Here is an 18586-nt window from a genome sequence, read left to right on the forward strand (position 1 = left end):
TACCAATCACACTATTTCTCAATGTGTCTGTGAATTTGAATCATGGTAAAAATCAGTTACCTGGAAATAGATGTTCCTGATGATGATGAGGGTGATGATACTAATATACTCAGAAAATATAATATTTTCTGCATGTAAGGCACACTAATATCTTATGTAATTTCTAATTTCTCCTAGTTATAATATCAAAATTATAAGGTAGAAATCACATTTGTAGGACAATTAGGAAGATATGTGTATGTCATTCAGTTTTAATCAAACTCACATTTATTTATTTTATTGAGTAAAATGTCATTTGTGTTTCTTGTCAATCTTGTAATGACAAGAACATGCACACTGCAAAATTTTGCCAACTCCGTCCTGTTTTGCTCCCTTCCAAGCAACCACAGGAACAGTGACACACACACTTCCTTTTTCATTTACTATCAACTCATTTCACTTTCAACCATCTACAATTGGTAGCAACTCTACTTCTATTGCTATAGATTTCCTCTCAGATCAAAACTATTGAACGACAGAAAACAAAAGACATCTTCTAACAACAGAACTACTATTGAATACAGTAAAGATTACTCATTCATTCACCAAATCAGGAATCTGTAGTATTCTCTAAATTTCTGCTTAACTCTAAGCAGGATCACAGAAAAGTTCCCAGTAAATACACTCTCAAAGAATAGCACAGGTGTACATATGAAAGTGTGTGCACACATGCATCTGCCTCATTCTCAAATCTTGTATTCACTTTGAACTCTCAATCTCTGCTTTATTTTTGATTCCTTTTATCCAGTTTTGATTTTTTGAAACCACTCCTCAAGGATAAAAACTAACTACTTCAAAAGTTTATTTGCATTGTTTAATTTTAATTTCCTTTACATAAGTTTGACAGTCTCCCTCCCCTTCTCCAGCCCCAGCATACACATGCCACACTGCTAATTCCTCCAGAGCAAAAACTATTTTAAAAGCATGGAACATAACCCCTAACCATGAAGTGATGCTGTAATAATTTTTTTTAAATAAACCAAGCTAATTAGTTCAGTAAGTCTACAGTTCCATGGAAATCTAAAGGGTACACCATGTCAGCTGTGCTATTCTTAAGCCACAAGACTGCAGAAGCACTCAGCTGGCTTTTAGAAGTCCCTTAAAAGGGTCCCTTATGCCCAGAATACTAGTGCTTCACTGCATTTAAGAAAATCACAGGGAAAATGAGATCCAAGATCAACTTGAGCTTTACATTTTTTGCTCTCATTCTCTAGTCCCCAAACCACAAGGGTACAAAACAATGAACTCTTCTTGAGGAAAGACTGGAAAAGCTACCCTGGCCTGGTTCTTGTCAACCTTGCAATGACAAGAACATGCACACTGCAAAGTTTTGCCAGTTCCTGTCCTGGGTCTACTATCACTATTTACTGAGGAGCTCTACCCCAGTCTTAGTAATGTCAATGAGGTTTTTCACCAGAAAAACTCACTTTGATACTTTTTGAAAATGAAACCAATTTTCATTTTTTTAAAATATAGGTTGTTCTCCACTTCTACACTTAGCATTTGAAAACCACAAATGACTACAAGTCTTCTGTTCTTACTGTTCTCCAAGGCACAAAAGATACACATGCAAATCCTTCTATTGCCCAGACCTACACCATACCATACTGCAGCCACTTGCTATGGGTGACTCCACAGCATCTGCAATGTGACCAGTAAGAAATAAGATGTGTTACAGGTACAAAATCCTAATCAGATTTATGAAGATAACAAAAATATGTCCTATTGATAATGGATAAAGTGTATTATTAAAATTAGCTTTGCCTATCTCTTTTTGTTCTTATCAATATGATTACTAGAAATGTTTTTTTAAATGTTTGTGGTTCATATTCTATTTCTATTAGACACTGATAGTCCAGATTGACAATAACAAAAGCACCCGGCAAGGTTTAATTCTTAATGTCTCAGTCCATATCTAGAGACTTTAATCATAATTTCTATCATCACAAGGAAGTTTCCTTGAAAGAAACACATCAGCACTAGAAAACACTATTAGCTTTGGTCCATAGATAAGAAAAGAAGAACCTTATACAAAGTTACAGATCTGATAATGGAAGGAAAATAAAACAATGAGCCAGAGTCACCTTGACTTTAAAATACATGTCCTTCTCCTTGCTCTCCTCAGTCACAAGACCTCCTCTCAGCTTCCAAGAGGCCTAAGAAAGAATGTCAACAAGCATGCCTAACCTACATCAATGGGATTCTCTACCCTTTTAACTTCTATTTCCCATAGCCACAAAACAGCCAAGAGAAGTGGGTGAATGGAGACTGAAAACTCAGATACATTACTATAGAGTGACATCCATGCGCTGCTATCTCATGTGAAAGAATCAAATGTTCCTAATTGGGATTTTTTTGTGTGTTTGCAATTCAAAGCTCTCCCCTACATGTGTCCATGTTGGTATAATTCCCAACAAAGGAACTTCATTAGTGGGAAATCACTACCCATGAATTCATTCATTTGAGCAAGCATATTTCTCCTGTTATAAATTAGCTTACTTAGTCTCTTAGCAGCCTCCAGAGCTTCATTTGCAGTGCTTGCTACAAAGAATCTTTGAACTCTCACTCCATTGTCACACATCAGTTTCTTGCTCTGGTATTCCTGCAGGTTGAGCCATCTTCTCGAGGTGCACTGAACTGCCTAGAGAAATTGAAGGAAACAGGTACAATAAGAATAACAGGAAAAGTAACAGTCAACCTGTATGGCCAGTCTTATAGGCAATATCAAATAGAAATGAGCAACACAGTTTATAAGAAGCAAAAGAAAAAATATATCTATACAAACTTTTCATGATTATTTTTAATTAAAACTGTTCAGGAGCTGGGGATTTAGTTCAATGGCACAGGTACCTGTCTGGCAAGGGCAAGGTCATGAGTTTGAGTATGGGGCGGGGGAGATCTATTCAAAACAACCACATACACAAATAAGTGCTTTTTTTTTTTTTTAATGGTGAAGACAGAGTGAGATCTGCAACCTAGTTAACAGGAACATACTCATGCATATTCCCTTCTTTTGATATTGTATAAACTACATACGATGGCAATATAAGAAGAAAGGGAGCAAAGGATAAACATTTAAAAAATTCTTTTGCAACTTTCTGTGGTATTTATAAATTAAAAGTTATTCTTAAAAGCTATTAAAAGTCCTATTACAATGGTGGTGAATACATGGCATGCGTGCCACAGTGTGTGGTCTGTTATCATTAAAAACTCTAAAAGGTTCACGGTCATTCCCCTATCTATAGCCTACTCACTCCCCAAATAGTCAAAGAACATATTACTTTAACAATTGTATGCACATCATTATAAAGTGCCTCAGGAATTTTTATAACATTATAAAATCATTATAAAGTGTGTCAGGAATTTTTCTTCTTTTTTCTCTTTTTTTGTACTGGGGGTGAAAACCAGGACATTCTGAATGTGAGCAAGCTAACACTGAGCTATGTCCTCAGACCTTTAAATTTTGGAGCAGGGTCTTGCTAGATTTCCCAACCTAGCCCCAATCCTCCTGTCCTCCTGCCTTAGCTTCCTGAGCACCTGAGACTACAATCAGGTGCCAACACATACCTCAGGAAAACATTTTTAACTCCCAAGACCACTGGGCCATAATTAACTCATTTCTTTGGTTTTTGATGGAACCTAGATACAGTCATTTTGATTTTAAAAAGATTATCTCTTTCATGTACCAATGCTGAGTACAATAACATCAGTCTCCATTAATTAGACTAGTTCCTACACTACAACAAGTGTATTACAGTTGTCTTAATTTTCAAGTTGAAATTGTTTTCCAATACACACTATCAATTAAATTAAAGAACACAGTCAAAATGGAGAATACAGGGAAATTTCTGTTCCAACAGTATACCATTCCTTATCAAACCTACAACCACCATTTTTAAATGAAAAAAGTTACAGGAAAAATGAATACTTAGCTACACTTGTTTTCAAAAACTTGCAAGCAGATGGACGATGATGTCATTAATGTAATCTAAAAAACAAATAATAAATCGGAGGACCAGATATCAAGACAGGCAGAACATGGAAATCTCATGATACAGGCTGTAGAAGGTTCTGTCATGGCCTGGAGAGATGCCCAAGGCAGTATCAGACACACTCCCCTGGCAACTAAGGTCTCAAAGTTTAATACCTTGAAGCTTTAGCTTTCAGAACATCCCAGGTAGCCTGTTGTTTTCTTCTGGAATCGCCACGCTATACTATACTAATGCACTCTTTTAACAAGGGGAATTCAAAGAGGCTTCAGGACCCTACAACAGGAACCACACAACTACCTTCTTTCTATTCATGGGAAGAGTACCTCAGAATGTGCCACATACTTTTTGTATCTTTAAGAATTACAGTACAATGGTACCTGGCATATATAAAATACTAGTTGAAAAAATGAATAACCCTTTCTTTTTCCCATGATGCACTGCTTATTCCCAAAAAATAACCAACTCTAAAAATAGAAAAATGTGAATTAGTCCTTAAGACCTAAACTAGACATGATTTATACATACTTGTGAAAAATTCGAATCTTAACATGACTGAGGCTAAATATACCTCTTCTGGTCCTTTCAAATATGGTAATATTGTTTCTAATAATGAAGCTGACTATAATTCATTAGAAAAAACAATTCTGGGATAAAAACAAACTGCCAAAAAGCAATCCTCACATCCTTTACCATATATTACTTCTCAACTGAGTATTATGATAATCTTACTTTTAAATATTTAAGTTCTTAATGAAACACTATAAAAAACAAATTTCATAAATGAACACATAGACTCAATATTATTTATAGCCTGCCACATAACAGTGCAAGAAAAATACAAGTTAAAAGCATTTAGTAAAAACTGCAATGAAAGAAAATATTAAATGTTACATACATGCCATTAACTGGGATCACTTTTAAAAAGCAAATGGGAAGGATCAATAAATTAAGTCTATTGAAAAACCAATTGAAAGCCATTAACCAAAGAAAAAAATATAGTTTGAAAAGCAAATTTGAAAGAGACTAAAAACAGCCACAGTGTGATCATGGTCAATCCCTTTCCATTAGTGCACTTGCAGTATTAATTTTAGATATGTTAATGCAATCTACTGCAAACTAATTGCAATTGATCCAGTGACCAGCTTCATCGACATGTAATACATAGTGACCATTTCTACACTGACTCAAATGAAAATTGGCTTAAAGTTCATTGTTCTTAAGTTGAAAACCAAGACAGTGAGTATAGTTCCAAAGCCAGTACTGAAATCTAAACTATTACTCCACAAACTAATTTTCTTATACTATCATCATGTATTGGGGCTAACTCTACAACTTGGAAGAGTGGGGTCATTGCTAAGGCCTAAAGTTCATTAAATCAACCCCGCTTATTGATAATTTATGCTAAGTCCAGAAAGGAACAATTTAGTTTACTTACTTGCATTTTCTTAGTTGACTTACTTGCATTTTCAGGAGGGAGAAAAAAAAACAGATGAGACAAAATCTGCTATGCAAATGGAGGGTATAAAGTATGCTGGAAATGTAACAAATATAAACTGTTAAATACTAATAACAATAATTTATTTGCTTCAATTAAGCATTTATGTTGTGGGAGGCAGTAACTAAGCATTCATGCATCTAATGGTTAAACAACCACTTAAAGTCAAGTTAGTGTCTTTAGTGCAAATATTTCCCTAGTAGTTAAACAATTGTGAAAAGACAAGTCTTACTGCCTCTGTACCTGTCAGTAGTACAAATCAACAAATATTCCCAATCTTCCTCTGCCTTACTTAAAAGTAGCCAAGGCCATTTAACTAGTTTCAACCACAAAGTTGTGAGGACGCGTGACACGACACATCCAGGTGAATATTAAATTACCATCCATCCCATTGTATTCAAATTCTCTCTTTTGACAAAGGGTATAGCAATATTCAAGATGGAAGATGATCTATCTATCAGCCAGGAGCCAAAGGGCGAACTGACACATCCCAAGTGACTCACAATAAAAGTGTAGCAAAAATAAACCTTTATGGAATTTTAGCTGCTGAGATCGTGAGGGTTTTACTATTGCAGAACATAGCCAGTGGTACATGCATTATTTTCCCATCAGACAATATGGGGCAGCCTCGCTGGGTTGTACAAGTTGCCTGATGAGACAGTCATGCATGTATGCTGTGTTATAAATTTGTTCAATCAGTTGGCCAAGATCACAGACTATAGGAAGACAGGGAGGTTCTCTAACAAATTACACTGATCAGCTAACACTGTTGGTGTGTATATTCTGGCCCCACGTTCCTAGAAGCCTCTTAGTGACACAAACTGAGGCCAATATGAGTAAGATAGTATCTCTGTCTTCAAAAGACCAAAAATCTGCCAGGAACAGAACTTGCATGAAATGTCAGCATAGGATGCCTAAGGAAAAATGAAACTGCTGCGGGTTGTAGGAGACAGGGAGGTAGAGTATGTGAGTAGATGTTATCCTGAGAAATACAACAACGGTACAAGAAGCTTTTAACTATTAAGAAGAGCTACCTAAAAAGACCCAAGAATAGTATCTTCATTGTAGGAATGTCTGAAGGCATCTATGAACTCTGGGATGTAAATACTGGAAGGAAGGAAGTAGACTCAGGGCCTTTTGATTGTTCCTGCCATTTAGTTTACACTGGGACGATATGGTCCAAGACTTCCCATAAATACCCTCAACTGCAAATAATACTAAACCCTATACATCATTTTGTTTTTTCTAATACAAATGTACCTAGAGTTTAATTTATAAATTAGAGATTAAAAACAATTCAATACCAAGCAGTAATTATAATAATATATTGTAATAAAGATTATTTAAAACTCATGGTTATTTCTAGCATTTTGCATTTAGTGGTTTTGGACCGCAGTTAACTACAGAAAGTGAAACTAGATGAGGATCTAGTCCAGTATTTGCCAGCTGGCCCACAGATCCATTTCTCCTGCTTCTTTGCAACCATTTTCTACTCTGAGACTAGTCAGTGAGAGGGCGATGCCCAACTCTGATGCCCTCTTTCTGAATGGAGCAGCATTTCTATCAGTGACTGCACCTTCTCTGAAACTCTAGGTCTGTCCACACTGTCCTTCCTCCCATCACTTTGGTTGCTTCCATCTCCTGCACCATGATTCCTGCTTCTGTCAGCTGGCTTGGACTGGTAACATGGCCTTCTTCCTCTCCTAGAATTCACAGAAGATGCCTGCTGTTGTCAATCTGGGGACTTCCCAGCCCCTCTGCCTTCCAACAGCTCTAACAACTTTTGCAAGTCATTTTTTTCTTAAACATTTCACCTGGTGGTCTCTCTGTTGTCCTGATTAGACCATGAGTAACCCAGCACTTTGAGAGGCTGAAGAGGAAGGTGAGTGGTAGTGATCCATTTTTATGAAGGGACTTTGGGATCCCATGCTGGAAAAGTTGCCCAGTCATGTCCTTCATATAGCTGGATTCTAAGGTATAAAGGTCCATAGGGATCCAACTTTCTCATCCTACAATTAGAAACCCTAACAGAGGAAACTGCTTGACTGAGAACCCTATAAAGAAAAAAAAACATATACTGAAACCTGGACAAATTCCTGTTTTCTGTCTTTTCATGTGGATTCTGATAAAGTAGCCATCTTAAGAACTGCATCATGCTCTCAAACTAGCCATGGTGGGTAGGATTAGTTCTTTTTGGATGTGTACAATGATCCATTCCTAGCACACTCCTTTTGCGGTTTTCTTTGACAGAGCAAGCATTTCTAAGCAAGAAGGGGAAGGAGAAAACACATTTAAAAGAAAAGCAGCACATAAAGATTTAAGGACCTATGGGAATGAAGGAACAGAGGCAGAAGAAAAAGAATGAAAAATGAGGGGAAGGACAAAAAAAATCAAAAGATAAAAAGACAATGACTAAGCAGGCAAGAAAACTCAAAGAAAAAAACTAGACAGCTACCCAGAAAAATATGACATGACTGAGAAATCACTCCTCGCCCATGGTTTTAAAATTAGAGGTGTAGAGAATACAGAAATAGCACCGTGGTGTGGGGGTGGGGGACTGGGAATCAATAAAAGGACTCTAAGAAGACATGTCATTGAGGCAGGCGTCCCCCAGAGGAAAATCTGTGAACCACACGTCGCCTGCTTTACACTGCCTTTTTCTTCAGCCAACTCTGCACAAAAGCTCTGCCTCACTCTGGAAGGCAGCAAAGGAGGAGTATCAGATGTATTAGAAATCAAGAAATCAGGAAAGGAAAAATATAAAAATGAAAATTAAACAAAAAATAGGAGAAGACAATGAGCCAAAAGGAATAAAGACGCAACTGGAGAGGGGGAAAAGCAATGGAGGTTTGGTAGTGTCTATGTTGAAGGTGAGGTGAAACACACTGTCTCATCCAAATGAAACTGACACAGATGCCTTCAGGATGACAAAACACCACTGATACCTAACATCCTCTGACTTGGAAAGTTCACTTCTTGGTGTCTAGCTAAACAAAACATGTATCGGAGACAGAACCAAGGTTCCTCTGTGTGACATTCACAGTAAACAGTAAAAACAAAATCATCCAAATGCCCGTAAAATGGCCACCAACTGGCTAAATAAACTACATACGGCCTCTGAGTTACAATGGTTCTACTTAATAATTTCTCAACTTTGTGACGGAGGGAAAATGCCCTTATAACTACTGTTCTTCACTTTCAGTACAGTGGTCCATGAATTACATGAGATATTTTATAAAACAGACCTTTGTGATAGATGAATCTGTTCAACTGAAGGCTAATGTAAATGTTCAGAACATGTTTTAGGTAAATGACATTAAGTCATACTTCTTGATTTATGAAATTTTCAATTCATGATGGGTTTATAAGCAGGTAACTCTACTCTAACTCAAAGAACATCCATATACGAAGCATTCAAAATATCTGACAACACAATACAACTAGGTATCCATGTGTTCCCCTATATAGTTCAGTTTTCTTATAGTTAGTGTGACAAAACTTTTAAAGACCATGCACAACCTTCCAGAGCCCTTTTTGTTGGGTGCAATGACCTAGAAGCCACATGTGGAGAAGATAAGATCCCAGGGTCAAGAGTTGCCTACATTACTGACCTATTACAAGGAGGACAGCTGCTTGGGGTCACCTAACCTAAATCTGCATGAATGGGAAACAAATCCTTGGAAATAACTTAAGTCTGAATATCCTAATATTGATATTCTCTAAGCACATTACTAAAAGAAATCAGCCTTAGTAAAGGAAATGAGCAAAGTACAGAACATGTACAGAATAACATTTATAATTTAGACACGTATTCACACACAAACCAATAGTCTATCTCTGAAGGATAGATACATGCTTAAACATGTATATTGTAGGTTCAGAGATGAGGTTCACCAAATTAATCCAGGAAGCATGGGCAGGGCAGTTCAAGATGATGGTGAAAAAATTTTAATCTATAATTTTTAATTTCTTCATTCATCTATTATTCATGAATTCACTTATTATTTGTAAAAGGAAACTCAATCTACTTAAAAATAAACTTGACAGGAAGTACTCAAATCTAGGTTTTCACTATGGCCTTCAGTCTTTCTTAACCTCTCTGGAAAATTAAGGGATTGCATCCTGACTTAAATGTTTTAGGGTTCTTTAAATGCAAGATGAAATGGAGGTAGAGGAGCAAAAGCTGTGTTTTCTGTTACTTATAACCACCACCTCTCATATAAACTCCTGCTGTTAGATATGAAGAGGCTCTTAAACATCATTTCAAGTTCTCAATAGCAATGATGCTAGTGGAATACAAACGCGGAATTAGCTGTAAACTCAGAGGGAAATATATTTCCCTCTCATTACAGGCACGTAAGGAAGGCAGATGCTCAGTGGGCTGTGGCAGGCCAAAAGTTGGTATATGTCTGTGATACTTTAGTTCCTGCCATACTGTTCCGTATGCAAATAGCACCCATAAATCTATGTTGGTCAGGCCTCAAATAAAAGTGTTGGTGTCAATGAAAAGACAGATATAACTCAATGGGTCTCAGTATGAATGCCATAAAATAAAAGGCCTGATTGCTTAAAACAGGCTCTGATGAATAAGCTACTTTCACTGCGCTGTCCTGTAAAAGAGATTAAGTGGAATCCTGACTGTAAGAAGAATATGTTTCTGTTCAGGGCTTAATGTGATGATGCCAGCATGTTAATTTCTCCTGCAGCATGAAAATATTCTAAGATACAGAAAAACCCAAGTCTTTGAAAGGAAAATAAAATGTTACACAGAAAAAAAAAGAGTGGGAGCATAGGCACTAATACTATTATTGTTACTCTATGTTCGGGAGAAAGCTCAGAATCTTCATTTGGTGCCACCTCTGCAAAGAAATCAACTCTTCTCTCTGAAACTGTAGAACTCCTGACCACTCTCCATTGTTAGGTTACCCTTACTTTGCATGCTATAAGCAATTAATCAAACAATTAATTAATCCCTTTGGCTAAATTCTTAACTTCAGTAGAAGTACAAAAGGATCCCTCACACCCCATGAACAAGAGAAATGGCAGTTAAAACAAATTTTCTGGTTTATAAAATAAGGAATATTAACAGTCCCATGTTCTTAGATTGTTGTGAGAATGAAGTAGATTAATATATACAAATCAATCAGTGTTAATGTCAGCTACTATTATTTAATGCAGAAACACAATGAAAGACCAAAAGTGTAACAAGTAGATACTCTGGCAATCACCAGAACAAAAATCATATGTGAGCACATAAATGCTGAGAAAGAGAAATACCCACAATACCCTGCTGTCACTAAGCTTTTGGGGGGGGGGGTTAAACTCTGTGGAAACTTGATACTTGAGAATCACTGGACAATCACATAAAGGACAAAACTGTAATTTACAATAGGAAGAACCAGAAAAATCTCACATTAGGTAAGCACCCTAAAATGTGCTAGTTATGCTGAGCAAATTCCCTTTTCAACTCATCTGAGCTAGGATTTTCCCAACTCACAGAAAAGGAAGTTTTAAAGTCAAAATAGTTAAGTAATTTGCCTAAGGCCACTCTACTGTTTAAAAGAGTTAAAATTTGAATCCAAGTCACCTGCCTAAAATTCCATGCCCCTTCTATTATTACAACTGATATCTCCTAACAATTAAAAAAAAGATCTCTAACTACCACAGGCAAAAACTATACTGCTATTTCTACTCTAAAAATACTGTTTTCTATTTTTAAAGCGTGAAAAATAAAGCAGCTGACAACTGGGAACTATAATCTTGGTGATATGGTACCTGAAAAGACAATGCTAAGTTTGAAATTTGATTAGGATAACTAAAGAAGAAAAATACTTTAAAGTTTCCAGATCAAGAGTATATGCCCTTGAGCTCTTCTTTATAGGATGTTAAGACTATGATAAGCTATGAGCCCTAGGCCAACTTCTGCTGCATACATGGTATTCCTATGACAGAATCAAGCCTCTTAGTGTCAGGTCCCCAAGCAGTAAGGCAGATAGCATCTGTTTAACAACAAAATTAAATTAAATTAAAATTAAAATAAAATATCCTACCATTCAGAAACTGAACCACAGAATATTTCCATTTTATAAGTAATTCTTCTTGGGATTTCCTGGAAACTCTTGCACTTCTAAACCAAATCAAATACCAGAGAACATTCCTAGTACCTTGAAATTCTAAAAACTAGGTCGCGTACTTGAATTTTTCTTCATTTAATTTTCCCAACAAGACTCAACAGTAGCAGAAGTCCATTTTACAGAAGAACAAAGTTGAGGCTATGGAAAACTGAACGTTTGATCAGGTTAAATGAAGGGGTTGATTTCCAGCAGAAACATGTGCTTCAGTGAAAGCAATGGCAAATGGCTTATGGTACACAAAAGAGGGTCTTCAGCTGTGAAACCCGCAAGGCTGGGAGGAGAAAGAGAATTTGGCTCATAGATTTCACTGCAGAAAGGCACACAAGTTAGTTATAACATATCCAAGGTATGGGGGAAACTAGGAGCCCTGAATGAAACAAATTGCTAAATGGATTTCACCAAGTCAAAAACATTAAGATGCTCAAAGGTACTGCCTTTTTCTTTTTATCTTGAGTCCAGTAGAGAAGCAGTAAATACTATATCTGTGTCTGTGTGTGCATGAGTATTTTTTTTTAAAGGAGCAGAAAAATGTAAAACTCTTTGTAGTAAGGACAAATGCCCAAAGGAGAGTTTGCTCCCCAACACCAAGTTACTGTTCTGCCAGAAGCAAGTAAAGGAGGAAAAAAAAGTACAACTGTGATAAAGATTAGCATATTAGCACAACAGCAGAAGCAAATGTATAAAAGGTTCCAAAAGTATGTAGCAGCATCCTTTCAAAATGATGCCTGCCTGTCCCCTGCTGGAAGAGTGTACTGGCTCCATCCTGTCAAAGAAGAAAATCATCCTCATTTTACAGTATGAACAGAAGAGGGAATGACTGATTTGTAGATACAGAGAACAAACTAAGGTTACATAAACACACATTAGCATGTAATACTGCTATGGTTTCAAAGTCTCTACCAAAATTCATATTGAAGTTTAATTCCTATTGCGAGGTATTAAAAGGTGTGACTAAATAGAACCTTTAAGAACTGATCAGTTACAAAATGCATTAACCTACTCATGGATTAATGGAGTAGTGAGTTATCTCCAGAGTGAGTCTCCTTAAAAGCCAGTTTGATTCTGTCTCCTGGATATGCTCCTCTTGCCATGTGAAGCCTTATGTACCTCAGGACTCCGTAGAGTTCCCACCCAGGAAGAATGCCCTCAACCAGCAAAGGTGACAATCTCTTGATCTTGAACTTCCCATTCTTCTGAAGGGTAAGAAACAAGTGTCTTTTCTCTATAAATTACTTAGTATAAGATGTGCTATAGGGCCGGGGATTTAGCTCAGTGGCATAAGTGCCTGCCTGGCAAGTGCTAGGTTATGAGTTCAATCCCTAGTACCAAAAAAAAAAAAAAAAAAGTGCTATAACAATATAAAACTAAGACAAGCTCCCTTTAAGGAATGAACAGAACCTATACTCTGTTTAATCTGTTAACCATTTTCACTGTGCATCTTTAATGCGATGGCCAGATCTATCAGTAAACACAGATAGTTCTTTGATATCACAAAACCTTTGCCCCAGGAGGAGAGGCAGGGAAGAAAATCGTGAACACATAAACTATACTAATTACAGAGATAGGGAGGACCTCCATGCAGACATGAAGATATAAAGGTGTTAGACATGTGAAGATGTTCTGAGGAGAAGCATGGCAGACTGACAGGCCAGTATGTCCTAAGACTCTGAGGCAGGAAGGGACTGGAATTTGCAGAAACCAAAAAAGGGGTGGTGAGAAATGAACATGGATAGGTGAGGTTGTAGGCTAAGGATGTTTCTTCACTCAATTTTTGGCAGGGAAATGAGATCAAAATCAGATTGTGGAAAAGTCACTTTGCATTCTGTTTAGAGAGTGAAGCCACTTAAGAGAAAACCATGTTTAAACCAGACTAGGCCTAGCAACTTTTATGCATAAAAAGGCCAAAGAATGTCTCTCATGCAACCTGTGGCCCAAGGTGGCCACAAATCATATGCAAATAAGTAGACATAACTGCCTTTTAATGAACCTTTATTTGCATTACCAGGGTTTGCCTAGTAGACCACAGTTGACTGACTCTTCAGTACCACTGTAGAGAAGAATAGTGATAACAGAAACAGAAAGATGAAGAGTCCCCAGACATGATCCCCTAGCATATTAGCACAACAGCAGAAGCAAATGTATAAAAGGTCCCCTAGCACTTGCCATAGTTTGGTGATAAAGCAAAAGGTTATGTATGGATTGGATGTGGGTTTAAGAGAAAAAGAAATCTACTATTAGGCAGATATTAGACAGAAACATAATACTAGTTCACATAACACAAGGAATCTTACATATGTGGCAGTCAACAATAACAACAAAACAAAGCAAACAAACAAACAAAAGCAGCATTTCTGTAGAAACCTTGGATGTTTTAGTCCAAACTGGTCTGTGCATTATATAGTATTTAATTATTGACATTCCTATATATCATTCCACCACATCAGAGGTGCTGGATCTTTGATCTTATAACCCTCTTCTATTATTTAATATTAATCCTAGCAGGCAACAGACAAACCACACCGCTGTAGCTCCATCCTTCTGCAGTGACCTGTGAAGGTTCTTTCCAAGGAGAAAACACGAAGCCCCCGATGATTTTAAAGGCACCATGCAGAAAAAATATGAGGACAAACAAAAAGAAAGAAACAAAACTAAGGATCAATAAGATTGGCATAGCCAATGGAATACAGTGAAGGGTTCAAATGAATGAATAACCTTTTGAAATATATCAATTTGAACAGATTTCCAAAGCAAAACATAAAAAGGGAAACCAAGAGGCAAAACAAGAATACCTAAGAATATCAATTCACTCTTGAACACAAAAGAAAATTACATTAAACAATCTATGGAAATGTATACAGGGATGAACATATATTGTCAATATGAATCCTTTGAGAAATTCATGCCAAAATTTTTTGATCATTCTGTAGTCTGTCTTTTCATTCTGCTGGCTGATTCCTTTACTAAGTACATGCTTGTTTTTTGTTTGTTTTGTTTTGTTTTGTTTTGAGACAGGGTCTTGCTGCATACTTCAGTCTAACCTTAAACTCATCATGTAGTCCCTTACGGTCTGGCCTCAAACTCCTGAGTACTGATATTACAGGCATGTCCCAGCACTTCCAGCCAGAAGATTTTTAATTAAATATGACCCCATTGATTCTTGATTTGATTTCTTGTGCAACTGAGGCTCTGTTCAGAAAAATCCTTGCTTATGTAATGTCTTTAAGAGTTTTATTTATTTTATCTTGCAGCAGATTGCTTGTTGTAATCTTTAGATTTCTGCTCCATTTCAGTTTAGCACACGGTGAAAGATGGGTCTAAATTTAATCTTCTACATGTAGATAATCAGTATTGTCACTGCTTTACATTCCTGTAGCTGACCTTTTTTTTCTACCCCACTTGTGTTTAAATGCTCACCCGCCTGGTTTAATTAGTCTATTCTACTAAACTTCAGGCACTGTCAACTTCAGGCTTCCTAGTCTCTTTCTAGAATGTCCTTGAGAATTTTTTGTAATGCTTGTTTGGTATTCATGAATTTCTTAAAATACTCCTTGTTATGGAAATACCATATTTTTCCACCAATTTTGAAAGATAGTTTTTCATAGTTGAAAGTTGTTTTCTTTTAAGGTTTGCCCAAGGTCTCCTGGACTTCAAGGTTTGTTTAGAGAAGTCTGCTGTAACTGTAATGAGTTTACCTTTTTTAAGTGATTCGTTGCTTTTTCTAACAGTTTTTAAGTACCTGTCTCGTGCCAGACTTCTGACGTTTACACTATAATGTAACACTGAAAGGTTCTCTTTTGATTGTGACTATTTGAAGTTCTATATGACTCATCTATAATGTTTAATTTTTCCCAAACTTGCAAGGTTTTCTGCCATTATTTCCATAACCAGGTTTTCATGCATTTGTGGTGTCTTCTGATCTTTCACTTATTCTTAGATGATCTTCTTTGCGTCATACAACAGTTTTTTAATTCATTTTTCATGTCCTCTTAATCTTTTAAACATACTTTGGTCTTTAAAAGCATCTGTATCTTCTACTTCTATTGCCCTCACACTGGTTACTTCTGCTGCCTATCCTTTCAATACATAATTTTTTTTAAATCATGGATTTCTGTTTGGAAACTTTTCATGGACTCCAGTTCCTTGCTAAACTAGTCATTCATGTTTTGTATTATTTTGTGAGTTTAACTAACTTTTTATTAGTGTTTTCTATAAGCTCTCCAATTGTTTTGCTCCTTACCTCTAGTATCTGATTAGTCATATTTTCTGTGAGCCCAATGAAGCCCTCTTAATCTATTTTATAATCTCTTCCATCATCCTTTCTAATAATTTGGTTGTATGGCTTTCACTTCCCAGCCCCCTCGAAGCTCCACAGATCAGCTTTGGTGGAGTTTGGAGTTTTGGGAAGCATCATATTACCTTGTCTTCATTATTTCTATTGTTGTTTGTTTTGTGCTTAGCTATGTGGTCACTAATAGCAGAAAGACAGATATATACTTTTCAGTAACGCACTCAAGACCTAGCTAATTATAGTCCCTTGCCTCTGTCCCAACAGCTAATCACATTTGTTTATATAGGAGAGGAGGATAGAGTGTAATTGGACCAGCACCCAGATCTCTGAAAATGGACCACAGTATTCTTAATGTTAGAGGTAATCTTGGCATTGGCATTCAGGGAAAACTAATAGCAACACCTATGTGACCCTGGTAATAACAAGTAAATCAGCAACAGTAATACAGACAGGCTGGACACTGACATACCATAAAAACCAATAATGTACTAAGAAAACTAAAACTACAGTGTAAACCCTAAGAGAAATTAAATATTCACACAATACAAGTATCTAATTGGTGCACTAACTATATGTCCACCAGTGAGAGAAAAGAATTCAACAGTAGTACAACAGGATTCACTGTGTAAAGATTAATAAAGTTTAATGGTTACACTTCTAAAGATAGAGGTGTTGGAAAGGAGAGAATATAAAATGAAAATCTGAAAATTGAATAATGAGAAGAGAAGAAAAAGTATGATGAAGAACTCTGCTATGGAGTAGAAGGACATTCACTGAATTAGAAAAGATTTTTAAAAAAACAAGAAGTAGAAGATAAAAAAGGAGAAAGAAAAGAAATGAGAACAAAAAACAGAAGATAACAGAAGTAAAAAAGAGAAGAAAAAGTACAAAAAGAAAAAAATTTTCTCTCTGTATTTGTTTTAAATTTTATTTTTATTTTAAAAAGAATAAAACCAAACAAAATAAAACAGAACAAAACCAATCAAAACACAACAATAAAAGTGAGGCAGGACTTCAAAACAAAATAATAGGAATTCAACAATGAATACCATAATATATCTTGTTATCTTCAAAATAGCTGCCCATACCATCAGACATAATAAAATCAAACAAAAAAAAAAAACAGAATAAAACCAAATAAACAAGCAAAAAAAAAAAAAACAATGAGAATACAGAACTTCAAAATAAGATAATAGGAAATTAACAATGGCTACCATAATGTCATTTGTTATCTTCAAAATAGCTATCCAGACCATCAAACATAGGCATATAAAATGAACTAAACAATACAAGAACTAAGTTGCTTCTTTACTTCAACTGTTATCTTTTCAGAAATTTTAGTGTGTGTCTTCTAATTTCTATTATGTCTATGTCTCCTGAACTTGTTCTCGGTGGGCTAGAGATCTAGATTGTATTCTGTTCCTTCATCTTGACATTTTCCACTGCTACACCCTGGGTGTTTCTTGCATTGGCTGCTAATACCTTGGGATACTACTACATTGGACTACATACCTGAGTTCCTCTGATCTGGGGTTCCTAGAGTAGTGAAGAGGCACAGGGCAGTGATTCACCAGTGCTCCCTTGAGGGCAGTGGGGTCTCAGTGCATGACTTCTTCTCCAGTCCAGCAATGGGCTCACCAGATCTCTCTGGGCATCTGGCAGTAAGTCTTGAGGGATGGCTTCTTCTGGCTGGTGTTGGACTCACTGGATCTCTCGAGGTCATTGGTGCATAGCCTTGAGGTGCGGCTTTTTCCTATTAACTTTTTGGTTTGGTTCAGCTCTATTTCTTCACTGATTTTCTGTCTAGTTGATCTGTCTGTCTATGACAATGTAGTATTGAGGTCTCCTGTTACAACTGTGTTATTGCTCATTTGATTTCCCATATCTACCAATAACTGTTATACAATTGGGTGCTCCTGTGTTAGTTGCACATATATTTGTGATTGTTATGGCATTTGTGCTGCCTCCAGCTTTCTCATTGACACCCGATCAATCCCATGTTACTCTTCTTTGCCTTATCTTGTAGCTATTGGATTTGTTTCTCATGGTCTCTGGCTATTGTTGAGGTATCTTCCTTTTCTTGCTAGCTGCAATTCTGCCTTGAAGACCTGAAACTCTATCTTTTCTTTCATTCAGTCTGTTGCATATACTTTCAATGGGGGTTTTTATAACCTGGATCTCTGTTTGAATGTTTCATGGATTCTGTTTCTCTATTTTATGTATTTTGTTTCAACTTTTTTCTTAACTCATCTATTCTTTGTGTCTTCTCTAATTTCTTTGATTTTAGGCATCATTTCTTTTTGTACTTGCAAAATCATTTTTTCAATAGCCCTTTCCACTTGTTTTTACTTCTGTTATCATTTCAGAAACTTCTTGTGTTTGACTTCTAACTTCACCCATCTTGTTGAGTTCCAGGGCTGTGCTGGGGCTGGGGGAGGTCTGTGCATCTTGCCATTCTCCACCTTCTCTTTTTTCTTTAATTTTGCCTTCTATGTTGATATCCACCAACCTCCCATGATATACGGCTCTATTGCTAACATTGAGGCCTCTCTCAAAACAGGAAGGCAGATGTCCATTCCTCAGGGATGTCTTCCAGATGTAGGTGACTCTTTATAGCCATTCCAAGAACCTACCTTCT

The 18586-nt window shown here is 36.5% G+C and overlaps 1 protein-coding gene across 1 annotated transcript in view; it reads right to left on the minus strand.

Annotated features, from left to right (window-relative positions):
* Nucleotides 1-18586, minus strand: part of Suclg2 (succinate-CoA ligase GDP-forming subunit beta) — a 267332-nt gene that overhangs the window by 209335 nt on the left and 39411 nt on the right. The window contains exon 2 of the mRNA XM_063260219.1: nt 2539-2680. Coding sequence (XP_063116289.1) covers nt 2539-2680 — 142 coding nt within the window. The remainder of the gene's footprint in view (nt 1-2538; nt 2681-18586) is intronic.

This window comes from Cavia porcellus, unplaced genomic scaffold (genome assembly GCF_034190915.1).
Source record: "Cavia porcellus strain 051 isolate PalLab524CR breed Dunkin Hartley unplaced genomic scaffold, mCavPor4.1 scaffold_13, whole genome shotgun sequence".
NCBI classification, from domain to species: Eukaryota; Metazoa; Chordata; class Mammalia; order Rodentia; family Caviidae; genus Cavia; species Cavia porcellus.